Source organism: Balaenoptera musculus, chromosome 9, assembly GCF_009873245.2.
Source record: "Balaenoptera musculus isolate JJ_BM4_2016_0621 chromosome 9, mBalMus1.pri.v3, whole genome shotgun sequence".
NCBI lineage: Eukaryota > Metazoa > Chordata > Mammalia > Artiodactyla > Balaenopteridae > Balaenoptera > Balaenoptera musculus.
Genome location: NC_045793.1, coordinates 44,222,573 through 44,237,690, shown reverse-complemented (window position 1 = coordinate 44,237,690; position 15,118 = coordinate 44,222,573). Strand labels below are relative to the sequence as shown.

General features: G+C 42.6%; 1 protein-coding gene across 5 annotated transcripts in view; it reads left to right on the top strand.

Annotated features, from left to right (window-relative positions):
• BMPER (BMP binding endothelial regulator) overlaps window positions 1-15,118 on the top strand; it is a 255,788-nt gene that overhangs the window by 56,736 nt on the left and 183,934 nt on the right. For 3 of the 5 annotated variants that reach the window (XM_036862761.1, XM_036862763.1, XM_036862762.1), the window contains exons 4-6: window positions 3,363-3,445; window positions 7,031-7,121; window positions 11,478-11,560. In XM_036862761.1, the coding sequence (XP_036718656.1) occupies window positions 3,363-3,445; window positions 7,031-7,121; window positions 11,478-11,560 (257 nt within the window). The remainder of the gene's footprint in view (window positions 1-3,362; window positions 3,446-7,030; window positions 7,122-11,477; window positions 11,561-15,118) is intronic. The other 2 variants (XM_036862765.1, XM_036862764.1) reach the window with 1 other exon arrangement.

Below are 15,118 nucleotides of genomic sequence, written 5' to 3'. Positions count from 1 at the left end.
ATCTAAGATTGAAATCTTTTGATTGTTTCTTTGGGTTGCTCCTCCCTCACACATCCCTCAATGCAGTGCAACCCAAAATGTGCTCTGCAGGTCACCAATGGTCCAGAAACAACGATGCCGGTCTACAATGAGAAAAGTACAGAATCGGAGAGTAAGCAACTAGAAATGTTTATCATGATTCTAGAAAGTAATTCTATACCTCTTACATATAATAATAAAAATTTATATTTTGCCTTAATCTTTTAAATTTAATTTTTATAGTAATCTATTATTATTTTTATTATTTTATAAATTTATTTATTTATTTTTGGCTGCGTTGGATCTTCGTTGCTGCGTGCGGGCTTTCTCTAGTTGCGGCGAGTGGGGGCTACTCTTCGTTGCGGTGTGCGGGCTTCTCATTGTGGTGGCTTCTCTTGTTGCGGAGCACGGGCTCTAGGCATGTGGGCTTCAGTAGTTGTGGCACGCAGGCTCAGTAGTTGTGGCTCGCGGGCTGTAGAGCTCAGGCTCAGTAGGTGTGGCGCTCAGGCTTAGTTGCTCCTAGGCATGTAGGATCTTCCCAGACCAGGGATCAAACCCGTGTACCCTGCATTGGCAGGTGGATTCTTAACCACTGCACCACCAGGGAAGTCCTATTATATTTTATGAAAGTATTGGCCCACATTGGATTGGAAAAACAAAAGCAAAACAAACCTTTCACTAGAGGTGGTTTGAGAAACACTGCCTCAATGTATGATGGAAAATTTGCTTTGCCTCTTTTTCTACCCTGGCCAATAATAGTTATTTAATATATTCCTCCTCTGGAGTTTCAGTGAAAAGAGGGACAAGATGTTGCCTGTCTGCCCTATTAGCAGCATAAAATTGGTGGTAAATAGATTTTATTATAAAGAAATTTGCCTTACAGAGAATAAGAAGTAAATCTGGAGTAAATCTGAGGTTCCCTTTGATTGTATGTATACGTGAATCTTCACACAGCTCATGTTAGTGTCTTGCATTAAGATGACATGTTTATCTTAGAACATGAACCCAAAGAGCAGTGAAAATGTCCTTTCTAAAATTATCTTATCCCCAAGAATCCCTTACATATGAAATCTACTAGGATGCTTTGTCTATTGGAGTCTCTAAAACCAATCAATGCTGTTGAGGGCAGGTAAGGTATGGATTATACTTTTGAAGGAGGTTAACGCCTATATTTTTGAGTCTACTCATTCATTCAGACTCATCCGACATTTGGGAAAATCTATTATATGGACTCAGGTGTGGTAGACTGACATGTCAACAAGGGCAGTTAAGCAGTGAAGCTCATCATAATTTGACCTGGGTCTTTATATGTTAAACTGTGGTGGGGAAGCCAGCCTTCCAGTTGAGTTATTTGAAGCAGAAAACATTGCTGGGTTCCCTGCATTGTGGACCACTGGTGCCAATATCTTTTACCCCATTTTGGGCGGAATAATCCAGAGAGGTCTGCCCTACTCCTGGGAGCCCTTTGCACATGGCCTGGCATTGTCTGGGAACAGTCTCTTGGCCTGCAGTTCCTGCCTGGTCTATATGGGCTTGTAGTACACTTCCTCCTTCAAAGTAAAAAAGGTAAGCTCTTTGCCTGCCCTATTACCAGCATAAAAGTCACTCTTTCTTTCAGTTTTTTTTTTTAATCCAGAGGATGAAAATATATAACATATTTGGAAATGCCACTGGCAGACTTGGCAGGCATTTCATATTTACTTGGACTTAACGTGAGTTGGATTTGGTCCTCTGATTTCCCCACCTCCATCTCTCGGAACAAGTTATTTATTATCCGAGTGAGTCTGTGGTAGGGGATCAGACATGCGCATGGCACGTCTCTTGTAAGTACGTTTGTTCCGTAAGATTTATGCTAGCCCAAATTATTTTATACTTGTTTTCATTGTTGAAAATTTACTGTGTTCATTCTGGGTTTGGCATAAGTATTTGTAGTGTGCTAGGCGTTCCTGTGGTTGAACATTTTATCGCTGTAACACTTCATGCAAAGGAAATTAAAAAATATAGAGTGAAAGCATTTCCCTAATATGGTTCCAATCAGCTGTGTACTTTAGTAATTTGATTTGTAGGAACTAGAGAGAAGAGTGTTACTGAGCTCTTTTCAGTCATTCATAATTCTCTGGGAGTTCAAATCATGGTTCCAAGTTTATGAAAACATCTATTGAAATCTTAAGTCCTTTATTTTTCTGTTTGTATGTATTGAGGTTGTTTTTTTGTTTTGTTTTGTTTTGTTTTTTTTATTACCACTGCAGTATCTAAACGAATTCAGAGAAGGAGGTGAGTCTCCTCTTTGTATCTTGGACAAGAAAAACTGATGTGAATTGAGGTTGATTGGCTTGGCAGAAGTCAATCACTGGTACAGAGGGGCAGGCCCTTTTATTTCTGCGTTATCCCATGTGTGTGTTCCTGCTGCTGTACTCTTTGGGCTAAGCAGTTGGACTATAATTGGTAAATCCCATTTGCCTGGTGTGCTCCTAATAATCTATTGTGCAGTTACTAGTGGCATAGCCAGGTGCATCTTCCCCGAAAACGTAACTCACAAGGTGGAGGGTGTTATTTGGGCAAACTAATTCAAGATGTAGATTGTGATCCTTGCATCATTATTTCTTTGGCTCTTTCTACAGAGACTTAAACTTGTTTCCTTTTTTGAGAATCTCTGGCCTTTGACTTCTGTTTTTGCCAATGAATGAGCATGACTTCTGTTTTGGCTAGTGAATTAACATGTGATAATCCATATATTGTTAGTTTCAGATTTCCTTAATCTAGTTCATACGTAAAAGTAAAATCAAAGTGAAATATGAAATCATAGCTCTTAGAGCTTGGAGGCAAGGCTTGGAAGGTTTCATCTGTTGAAGACAGTAGCTTGTCAGGAGTCTTAGATGGGTATAGAATTTTGCAGTCATTTCCTATATTTTAATTGTTTGCTTTTATTTCTTACCATGTTTTAGATTTCCCTCTTGACCTTCGGCAATCTTAAATTCATGTAGTCTTGTGTAAAATCCCCTTTCACAGTGGTGTTTTGAGCCCTGGTCCTCCTCATACTTAACTAGGCATAAATAAAGTCACGAGGTTATGCATTTTGGCCAAGAAAGTTCATCAATCAGTGGTTTTCCATGTGAAAATATAGTCTGTGAGGTTAATCTTTTCAGTAGTCAAAGAATTAATGTAAGCGAAAGCTAGGTGGATATTCAGAAGTCTTAGTTGTGTTTGGAGGAAAATAGCCAAGGAGGATGGTGGTTCCTATGATCGCTAGTTCTGGCTTAGAAGACATAACTTCTTTTGCTTCAAATATAAAGGAAACCCACATTCACTCTTGGCCTTTCTTCCTGCTTCTGTGTTTCGTCTAGGTTGTACCTATGAAGGAAGTACCTATAACAGCTCCTTCAAATGGCAGAGTCCTGCTGAACCCTGTGTCCTGCACCAGTGCCAGGTAAAGTCCACCTATTTTACTCTCCAGTGACAAGAAATCTATAAAGTCCTCTCCAGAAACCCTTTTCAGACATCACAGAACAAAACTCCAAAGAAAAAAGCGAAACAAAAATGAGAAACAAATGAAAAACCAACTGTATCCTTGTCCAAATTTATCGTGACAGTCACCATAACAAGACAGTTACAGGATAGATATTGCATGGGACTTGCTTCCAGAAACACACAGCAGAATTGTTCACCATTGTTAAACTGTGCCTGGAAAAACTCTGAGAAGATGCATATGTCCTTGGGGAAAATTCATGTCTTCCTGTGAGTCAGCTTTGCAAAACACGAATTCTTATTAGCAGAAAGAGGTATTGTTAGAGGATATATGTTTCCCTTTTTTTGATTTAGAAACATTTTGAGCTGGAGCCAATCTGCAGACTGTGTTAAATCAAAGTAATTAGTACATTGTAACCTCAATGATTTCAACGCAACAAATTTAAGAACCACCAGTTCGGGTCCTAGGGAGCCCACTGTGCCTGGTGCTTGCTGAACTCTGAAAAGAGCACTGTTTCCCTGTGGCTCTAATCGTTACAGGTCTTAAACAGGCAAGATAAACCAAAGGGGAAATGAAGAATTGAAATTTTCGAATTCCTTTTCTTTAAAGAAATACTTTGTTAAAAAAATGCTCATCTAATTTTGACATAATTTTAAAATTTTTCTCTGTAGAGAAGATGCTGTTAAATCATTTTCCCCCAGTCTCATTTCACTGTTCAAGGATATACTTTTGCATTTAAAGGAGAACCAAGGTTAGTAAGATAATGCATATCTCTCTCTGATCTTATCGCAAGTATATTGACATTTAGTTTATTGAAATCTGAATTTTATGTAATCACGTTCTTTGCATAAGCCCACAGTGGGCATGTTCACTCATAAGATCTTCAGTTACTTGTTCAGTTAAATGTTCAGTTTATTTATGTAGTAATCTAAATTATTTATGAAAATAAGCAGTAGTTAGAACAGATATGAATAATAGATTAATTGACTCAATAAATATTTGTTGAATTTTTACTCTAGGTTATACATGCAATCAGCTTTATGGAACGAAATAATGACAGCAATGACTTTTAATAACATGAAAAGCCCACATTCATTCTAAAATTTGCACCACCCCATCCCCACCCTGCCTCTTGACCGATGTGATTTCCAGTCTTTGAGAGGGACACTCCGAAAGCCATGGTTACACTGTCTTTTAAACAAGACGATTGCATGCCTTTTGGAGTGTAATGTAACATTTTTATACAGTAGTCAGAGGTCTTGACAATCTTAAAGTTGCATGGACCAGTGGTGAATTTTGCTGCCTTTGGATGAAGGCTTTGTTTAGATTAAATGGAAACTGTTATCTGGGTGGGAATATTCTGTTGACTGAATAACACATCAAGCCTTCATCAGTTGTGAATATCGGCTTTGGTCACTAGCCATTCACCAGCGGCCAGAGAGAATGATGCAGGAATATCGAATTATTACTGGAAGAGATCTTAAAGACCAACATCCCTGGGAGTCAGGAAATGCTGAACTATAGAATGGAGCGCAGAAAGGGGACGTTAGCTACCAAGAATGAACTTCGCCTTTTAATTTTTCTCCTTTTATAATACTTTGCCTACACCCTGTTAGCTAGTTTAAAAATATTATTTCACTCAATAACCATAAAAGCAAACTTCTGTTAAGGTAGTTACAAAAAGCTGCTCCTCTGCTCAGCTGGTACCTTCCCACTCTTGCTTACTTTCTTCCTTCTTTAGGGAATGAGACCTCATCTATGAATGCAGGAAACGACCGCTTACTGGTACCCATCAGGGAAGTCTTCCTTTAAGATGCTCCTCTGCACAATGACACAATTGCAACCTCTGTCTCCAAGATCTTCTCTTCTCAGGGCGTAGAGTCAGTAACAGAAGAGAGAGTATAGTGTAGTGAGTAAAATATGGGCGTTGCCATTCACATAACTTGTTACGTAACCTCTCTAGACCACACCTTCATCCCCCACAAAATGAGATAGTACTACCTCATAGGGTGGTCGTAAGAATAAGCAACAATGTCATTTAAAACACTTCTGGTTGAGCCTACAAGTACTGGGTACAACTAGATACCAGACAGATAACAGCTAGTCTAATGATCTGGTTTATTTCCATTTGAGTTGAATTCTAGCTTATTTCTTATGTCTTCGTACTGAAGGAGTTCTGATGGTGGAGAATTTACCTTTATTTTCCACTTTTAGTGTCTTACTGGAAGAGGAAGATTTGAAGATCAGAGACAGGAAATTCATGCTGGGAAGTAACCTGAATCCAACATCTGGATTGCAGATACTAAAGGGAAATTGATCCTGGGCTTTTTGCATTGCTTCAGTTACATAACTAAAGCCCAGTTCCTTTTTTGATGTTGTATGTTGCTGGTATTTTGGCATTTTTTTCCTTCGCAAATGTGATATAGACCACAATAAATTCCCCTGGTAGTGGAAGCCTCAGGTCTGACAGATACGAAGGCAGTTAGGATATAACCTTCCTTGTTGGATTGAGATGATATGGTAGCAGAAACGATGAAGAAAATTATCTAGTTGTCAAACTGTTACATAGCTTTTTGTCTTTCGTTACCACTCCCCTGAAAACAAAATTAAACAAACAAACAAACATACAAATCCATTTTATAAAATGGGTAGAGAATATAGAGAAAAATGCTTCAAAGACCAACTCTGAAAATTAATTTAAAAAATGTTTCAATCAACATTAAAATACTAGAGTCCCAAGATCAGTTTGCAAATGAGTCCCTTGATTTCATTATTAAGACCGAAAGTATCTATTTTGACAGAACATAATATGAACGTTAAAATAGTTTTATCTAATCTCTTCATTTGATGACTGACAGCCACACTGTCTGCGAGGCCCAGAGAAATTTCTAAGATTGCAGAGCTGGTGTCTAGTTATTCCTGGAAGGGTGGTGAGGATTTAGGTCTCCAGATGCCAGTCTGGAATATTGTTTGTACTCTGTGCCTTATAATTAATGGCTTAAAGTGCAATAACAATTACAGAAAATATAGTAAGTGTTGAAAACTTAAAACAATTGTGAATGAACAGCTAGACTCTGTTAGCTACTGACTGACAGCATGGAGGTTTTATTTTAAATACTAGATTTAAAAGAAAGAAAGAGAGAGGAAGGAAGGAAGGACGGAAGGAAGGAAGGAAGGGAGGAACGGAGGGAGGGAGGGAGGGAAAGAAAGAAAGAAAGAAAGGAAAGAAGGAAGGAAGGAAGAGAGAAGAAAGAAAGAAAGAAAAGAGAGAGAGAGAGGGAGGGAGGAAGAAAGAAAGGAAATTAGAGTCAAAGAGAAAGAACTAGGACAGGGAAGAGAACGGGTACAGGATTTGTACTTTGAGATGGGGCGAGCTGGGGCCATCAGACCTCATTTGTGCCATATACCTCTGGACCTGACACCCATCCCACCTTTGCACTTTTTGTGTTTGAATTCTTCTCCTACTAAGTTGGTTACTTTCCAAAAGTGAGTAAGTCCTCAGTGGGAATTCTGGGCTGACTTTCCTTGCGGCGTTCTGTTTTTCAGGAAGGCGTTGTCACAGAGTCTGAGGTGCGATGTGTCGTTCATTGTAAAAACCCTTCCAAGCATCTGGGAAAGTGCTGCCCCACGTGTCCAGGTAACATTCTCAGGAAGGGGAAGGCGGCGAGGCTCCCTGGTACAGTACAACACTGTTGAAATCCCTCTGGGTTCTCACAGGAATGCATGATTTTACCCACTCCTGACTGGAATTTTTCTCACTTTACGTCTGTGTACCTAATGGGTTAGGAGAGCATACTCCTTTTCATAGAAATGTCCGGTTGGACTCTGGCGTGTCCGGGATGACTGCAACGTGCTGTAGGTCTTGGCAAGGATGCTTCAGGCTCCGGAGGCCTGCTTTCCACTCCACAGGGCCACAGGTAACGCTTATTTTGGAAGGAAAGGCTGTGGCTTTCGCTTGCTTCCAGAAATGTCTTTTTTACTGCTTCATATTGCAATACCTTGGCCAGAGCTCACCTTGGTGATGAGGTGACCAGATGTTTTCTGAACACCTAGAGCTGTGTCCCTAAGAGGATTTAGCTTAGGGCTTTGCTGGTCTCAGTTTTCTGCGTGGTGTAGTGAGTGGGACCCACTGTCTTTTTAGAGGGTCCCACGGCCTAGCTGACAGCAAAGGGATCTTTCCTTTCCAGTGGGTGGAGTGTTTCCTCTTACTTTTCTGAACAGGATTACAAAGGCCTCCTGCATCTTTTCTTGCCCTTAGGTACCAGCCTGGGGATTTTGAGGTGAGAGATTTTTTTCTGATCCCTTAAGCCTCTGGCCCATGCTCTTCGACAGATGTTCTGCATTTTGGGTTTTACTCTGAGTGCTTTTCCTCACTGGAGGCCATACTCACAACTATTTCTCTTTGCTTTTGAAGTTGATCTCCAAAGGGCCTTCTGTACTGCAAACCTTCCCGGGAATTGGTGAAGGCATCGCCATGGGATGCTTTGCGAAGATGAGCTCATGGTCCCTTCCCCTCCGCACACTCTGCCATGTGCGCAGACCGGGGCCCTTCCAGAGTCCAGCCTTCCCTCATCTTTGAATGACAATAAGGACAGTCTCTCTCCACTACTTCTAACCTTTCTGAGTTCCCTGGACAGTCTTTATTGAGCCAAACTTCATTTTCACACTGGGATTTGTGTGAAGCTTGTATTATTGGATAAGTTTATGTGAAGGCCAGAAACCAGTTGAAAGTAAAATAATTCTTTCCATAATTCACTTATTTTGTATCTATCAAACAGAGTTTGCTTGAGTACTTTTCCCCTCTGAATGCACTGAATGCTTTACATCATGTAACCATCCTCTAAAATGCCTAAGGGATCTTTATTAGGTTAGCTCACTAATACTCTAGTCTGCACATGAAAATCACCTGGGAAGTTTTAAAAAATAAATCCTGATGCCCAGGCTGCCTCCCAGACCAATTCCATCAGAGTCTCTGAGGGCGACACTCAGGCCTCCCAGAAAATTACTGTACACAGCCAAGCTTGAGATTGATAACAGAGCAAATTTTATATGCCCTAGAGATGTAAAAGGTATTGAAGCTCTTAAATATTAATTCAGTTCTGTTGAGTAGACTGTTGCTTTATTGAGATAGAATCAACTTGGCATATATAACATTCCTTCTCACTTAGGAGATAGTCATATTTTTAGTCTGCCTTTGAAAGTGTGCATATACAAACAGCAGAGTGAATTTATTTCAGCAGTTGAAGTTATCATATTTGAGCAGTTGCTTTTCTCACTTTGTGGTTTTTTTTTTTTTTTAATTTATTTTATTTTTTTTGGCTGTGTTGGGTCTTCGTTGCTGCGTGGGAGCTTTCTCTAGCTGTGGTGAGCGGGGGCTACTCTTTGTTGCGGTGCGTGGTCTTCTCATTGTGGTGGCTTCTCTTCGTTGTGGAGCACGGGCTGTAGGCGCGCGGGCTTCAGTAGTTGTGGCACTCAGGCTCAGTAATTGTGGCTCGCGGGCTCTAGAGCGCAGGCTCAGTAGTTGTGGCGCACGGGCTTAGTTGCTCCGCGGCATGTGGGATCTTCCCGGACCAGGGCTCAAACCTGTGTGCCCTGCATTGGCAGGCGGATTCTTATCCACTGCGCCACCAGGGAAGTCCTCTCACTTTGTTTTTGAGTTGAGTTCCCAGGAAGGAAAGACTGAGCTCCGTGATTGCATATATCATAATGTTAAGTCCCCACCACCATCCCAGTGAGGGATGAGGTACTGTCTGTAGTTCATCCAGGAAGAAATTTGACTCTGTGAGGATAAGTACCTGCCCAACGCCCAGGAGTGAGTAAGAGCTAAAGGTGGGCTTGGGCTCTGGCCCCTTTTCTTTCTTGGCCCCCATACTGCACTACCTCCCCCTATCCCCACACTGTGATAATTTTGCAACTTGGGTCCAGATGCCCTAGGAGGCAGATCTTTAAAAGTTAGCTTGCCAGTGCTACACACCAGCCCCCTGACACCTGTGCAGGCACTGTGCCCTTGGTTATGGGGTCAAGAATCAACTTTACTCTCTCTCCTTAATTTCAAAGGCCAACCTTTGGGATGCAAATCAGAAGACTCAGAAGAGGCCACATCCAGGATGCATTATCCTGTGTCTTGGGAAGGAGCCTTCAGCCAAGTCTAGATAGGGACAGTTAAGCGAAGCCTTAGGGTATTATCCTTGTAATTCAGAAGGACTGGCATCTGTCACTGATCACGGAATGGTATTCCACATAATGACAAACACATACAGCTTGTGGTCAGTTTCTCCCTGAAACAGATTTCAGGGCATTTTTGGTTGCCTGTTCCTTCCTTTTCATCTGACTCTTTGCTCAAGGAGGTTGGGTTGTGATGGGAACAGTTTGCGTGCAATTTTCATTTAAAATTTCCTTATTTAAATTGTCAAATGTAGATTGTGCAGTTAACCTGTCTGGCAATCCATATGACAGAACCAGTGGTGCAAACATATATGAAAGCATTGGAGACCCTTTGTTGGAAGTGTCCTTTGAAAAGAGACGACTGGGCACCTGCCATTATTAACGGGGCTGAGATAGAGCCACTGGGAGGGTCCCAAGCTTACCAAGTCTCCCTGCACCAAAGGGAACAGCAGGAGGTGGCTGATGACTGGCTCTGGGTGTGGGCATCAGAAAGACCTTGAAGCCGCAGTTCACTCAGCCATTCAGCTTCAGTAGCATTTGCCCCCGTGTCTTTCAGTTGAACAAAGGGCTCCATATCTAGCTTTAAAATGAATAGGTCCAGTGGCCAGGTCGGGTGGTTGTGGGCAATGCTCATATGTTCAGATGTCCCCTTTGTCAGGAACCAGCTGCTTTGAGAGTTTGGTGGGTTCTGTTGATGACTTCAGTGGGCAGGCCTTGAACACCTACTCTCAGGGACATGAGTCAGTCTTTCACAAGAGCCCCCTTTGCTGAGTTTCACCCATTGGAAGTGCTGCTTCCAGCACTGTCTACTATGTGGAAAGTGACCTCAGCTGTTCTGGCAAAGTACCTCGTGAGGACAGTCCTGAGGGAAGTGGATTGCCGTTAGCTGACGGTCCTCCCATGGCCCAGGTGACACAGGGCTGCTGGCCAGCCCGTGCTTCCAGTCATCTGTGAGATCACTTGAGAATACAGCAGGGACCTGGCCGTCTTTCTGAATAGGAGGCACCTCCTGGGCTTTTGGTCCTATATTTAGCCAAACTTAGTGGGGGCATCACAGGCCCTTTAACAGCACATAGGGTGGGACTGAGAACCTGTGTGGCACCTCCAGCCTTGCCTCTGTCCTTTCTTGCCTTGGTGCCTGACCCTCTGTACGGTACGGCCAGTGGGTCAGAGATGAGTTCGCGTCCCAGCTCTGCCACCTGCCCAGCTGAGTGAGTTGTTTCTCTCTCTAGGCCATGTTTTCCTCGTCTATGGGGACAGTGGTAAGAGTCTGTGCTTTGTAGGCTCACAGAAGACGGAGTGAGATCAGGGGTGTGAAGGGTCTGGTAGAGGCTGGGGGCACTTCTGGGTATTCTCCAAGTGGCAGCTATTCGTGTCGTTTGCTCCTTAGCTCAACCATGACTTCTGTTGCTTGACCTTCTCTTTGCCTCTTCTGACCCCTCTGGAATTTGGTTGCCTGGCTGTGGTTGGGGTTGTCCCGGTGAGCTCCTCAGACTCTGCAGGGCTCAGAACCCTGCACTGATGCTGCCTAGGCTGACCTGGCTTCCAATGTCTTGCTTGCTTTCTAGTATCTTCAGGTTTCTGGACCCATGTCAATCTTTTGTATTCCATATATATATAATTTTGTATCTATATTATATCTATCTATCTATCTATCTATCTATCTATCTATCTATCATTTTACCATGAAGCAGTCTTGTTCTCTGGTTGAAGAGGACACTGTGCTAGGCGGGGGTGAAGGTGGGGATGGACGCACAGTGGGTAGAAGGATAGTGTCAAGCTGAATCAAGGCTGCTGCCCTAAATTGAAATTCTTCTTTGCTTTCTAGGCTGTGTGTTTGAGGGGGTGCAGTACCGAGAAGGGGAGGAATTTCAGCCAGAAGGAGACAAATGTACCAAGTGTTCCTGTGTTGTAAGTACTGCCCTGGATGTTCCAAGGGCGTTCCTTCTGGTTAATTGTGGCTGGGACTCACCAAGAGCAGCCCTAAGTCTCCTTATGGTCTCTCCTCCTCTGCCTCCTGATGTGGAGCCAAGGGAAAAGCTCATCACTCTAAGGCGGGTTTCTCAGCCTTGGCGGTGTTAACATTCTGGGCTGGGTGGTCCTTTGTGGTGGCAGCTGTGCTGCGCATTGTAGGACGTTTAGCAGCATCCCTGGCCTCTACCATTGGATTTTAGGAGCACTCAGCCCCTCAGCTGGGACAAGCAACAATGTCTGCCGACATTGCCACGTGTGTCTTGGAAAACTGATTGACAGCCACTGGTCGAAAGAGTGAGGGAGAGAGGCTGATTCCCTCCACCTACATTCTTCTTTGGGAAGACATGGATTCTCTGTTCTTGGGCCCGAGAAACTTCTTGCTTAGGCAGCTGTTGAGTTCTTTAGTGCAGTCAAATGGGAAGCAGATGGAGATAAATGCAGCTTGCTTCGGAGAGAAGCTGATCTGAGGATTGGTCAATTATGTTGAGGGGAACGGACAGAAGGAAATGCCTCTAAACCATGGATTCAGGGCGGAGAAGGGATAAGTGAGACAAAACCATAGACTTGCCTTTCTAGGCATTGTTGATTTGTAATTCACATGCTAAGGATATCTTCAGAGTGCTTAGGAATGCAAAACGGAATTTGGTGTAATACTTTTAATTTTATAATTTTAAAGAGATCTTTTTTATTAATGTCTTTTAAATTTGGAGTAAACTCATTGGTGGTGATGGTGGTAATGGTGATGATAGGGAATCTAGTCTTAAACCGCTGCTCCAAGTTATTTACAGTAGTGAGTTTGTACAACCATATATTTTTTAAGCTTTTAATCTTTTGTAATAAAGAACATACAGTACTCATCTCAGAATATTAAAAAAATACATGGGGAACTTCAGCATCCTAATTTCACCAAAGCAGAATCATATGTGGATCATCATAAATCATAGTATTTGTCATTTCTCTACATGTCTTTTCCAAAATATTTCCCCCATCCTATAGCACATATGCATACACAACCTAGAGAGTCCACATTAAAGTAAACATGACCAAGGGTGATGGTTTTTGCAGGGGGAAGGAGGAAAACAAGGAGAGGAGGGAAAGAGAGAGAGGATATTTATGTCTATATCTGTATCTATCTATAGTCACATACTCAAATGCACTCAAGGCATTCGGATTCCATGTGTTTTTAAACACACTGCGTGCTGATCGAAACACACTGGAGGGCCAAGTTCAGGCCCCTGCAAGTCCTGCTTTCATTTTCAACTGAAGAAAGAAAAATCCAAAGGTGTGGTTGCTTGCCCAAGCTTTCCTGCTTCGTGAGTTCCTCCAGACCTATATTCTACATTATTTTCTATATCCCTATATTCTAATCTCCTACATTCCTATATTCCTAATCCTCTATTCTTTCTAGTTCTCCACGTTGCCACCCTCAGCATGTAAGGGGCAGCTAATGGCGTTGACTGTGTCCCTGACGTCAGTCTGTGAGTTACTAGCACAAGGAGAAGGGACCGTGGAGCTCTTGCTTGGGGACAGGACATCTGTGAGTTGGCTTGGGTATCGGGAGGGTCATAAGAGCAGTTTTTCTTTTCGTGAATATAAAAATTTGAGGCATAAGCTTTCTTTTTTGCAGCTTGTTATTAAAATAAATTGGTTTTTAATATGCTTTTATTTTGCGATCTTTTGATGTAGTACACTCATAAAAGAGATAATGTTTTAGCAGCAAACGGCCCTGTCCTGAGAGTGACAACTGGGCAGATGTTTGTTTAGAAGGCAATATTGCAAACGTGCGGTCTGGCTCTGGCCCTGTGAGGCTCGGAGTGTGTGAGGGTGTAAGGAGGTGGGTAGGTAGCAACAGTGGGCTACAACATATATGTGTATGTATACGGGTACATATATGTGCGTACAAACATGGACACCAGTATTTTTATATCTCTGAATATGAATGTGTATAGGTACATACACAGACATCAGTATTTTTATATCTCTGAATGTGAATGCATATACGTACATACACGTACCCGTGTAGGTATTCTTCCGCACATCTTTAGAACACTGGATCACTAGCTTTTCCCTGAACCCATTACTTTCTTATGCCTCCTCTTCTTTGCTCATGCCACTGCCCCCGTGTGGAATCCCTTTCTTTTCCTCCTTCACCTGGTCAGTGCTTGGCCTTTCAAAGTCAGTTATCACCACCCATAGCAACTCTCTGACCACTCCATCCCTCCAGGCAGAAGCAGCAACTGTTTTCTCACTTGTACTCCTGAGGCTCAGGGCTCTCACTGGCTGTCTTACCTGCCATCTTTCCCTCACAGGCACACACATGCACACACAGCACACACGCACACACACACTTCCAGGTGAGCACTTGCCCCGTTGTAGCACGGTTACTGGATTATTTTCCTGTTCTGCGTTAGACTGTGTACTCCATCAGGGAGGGAGGCACGTCTTCTTACGCTCATCTTGCCCACCTCTGTGCTCAGCACTGTGGGCGCTCAGTGATGTTAGCTAGCGCTCTTCGCTTGCTTTCGTATCTCTATCTTGTGATGGAGTACCCTAAAACCAGTAATCTCTTTCCTTCCAAACTGTGACAATTCTGCCCTTTACAGCTGGCCAGCTCCTTCTTGCCCTTCTTGCCTGGGAGAATAGTTATTGTTAGATAGATAGCCCATTCTCATTAGATTACTGTTTGCCTTGGAGCATATCCCATGGAGTCATGATGTGTAAAGCATCTCTAGTGTATATTACCCATCTCTGATGGATGAACTGCCAACTCTTCAAGGTAACCCCCTCTCAAGTAGATATTATATACACCATGAAAATTGTATTGTACCTCTAGCCCCCTTTGTTACACTCTCTAAATTTGTGAAAATCTGTCTACCCATGTTTTTGGGATGTGGTGACACAGGCAGACCACCAGAAAGACACTTCATCTGATTGAGATGGATTCCTCGGATGATGGAACAAATGCCTTACACATGACTTTACATCCTTGCTTTAGGTCAGGATAGTATATACAGCATTCCAGACAGTTCAGAACATGCTAATGTTTGGAGATTATCTGGAGAGGATTTCACAACCACTCGCTCTTACCCATTACAGAAGCAGAGCTTCTCTGATTTTTAGGCGAGAATAACATCATGATTCACATAGAAAATGCGGTGCTTCACTATCACTTGTTAAACTGTATCATCCCCATTTACCTATTATAAATAACGACAGAGTCAAGAGAATTAATTCTCTGTAGAGCTGGTACTAGTCAGGGTGGCAAACACTTGAGTTCCTTTAGCTGTTCCTTAGAGTTGTCTGAGTCACAGCAGAGTGCATTCCTCATGTCACGTGTTCAGTGTGAATGAGTCTGCATTCATTTTAAAAATGAAAGAAGATGCTTTTTTCCTATGGCAGAAGCAAAGAATAGTTTATAAAGTATATCGAGCAACTGGTTAAAAGTACTCGGCTGCTTCTACCTCGTTTAAGCTTGAGCTTTTATGACCTGGCTAA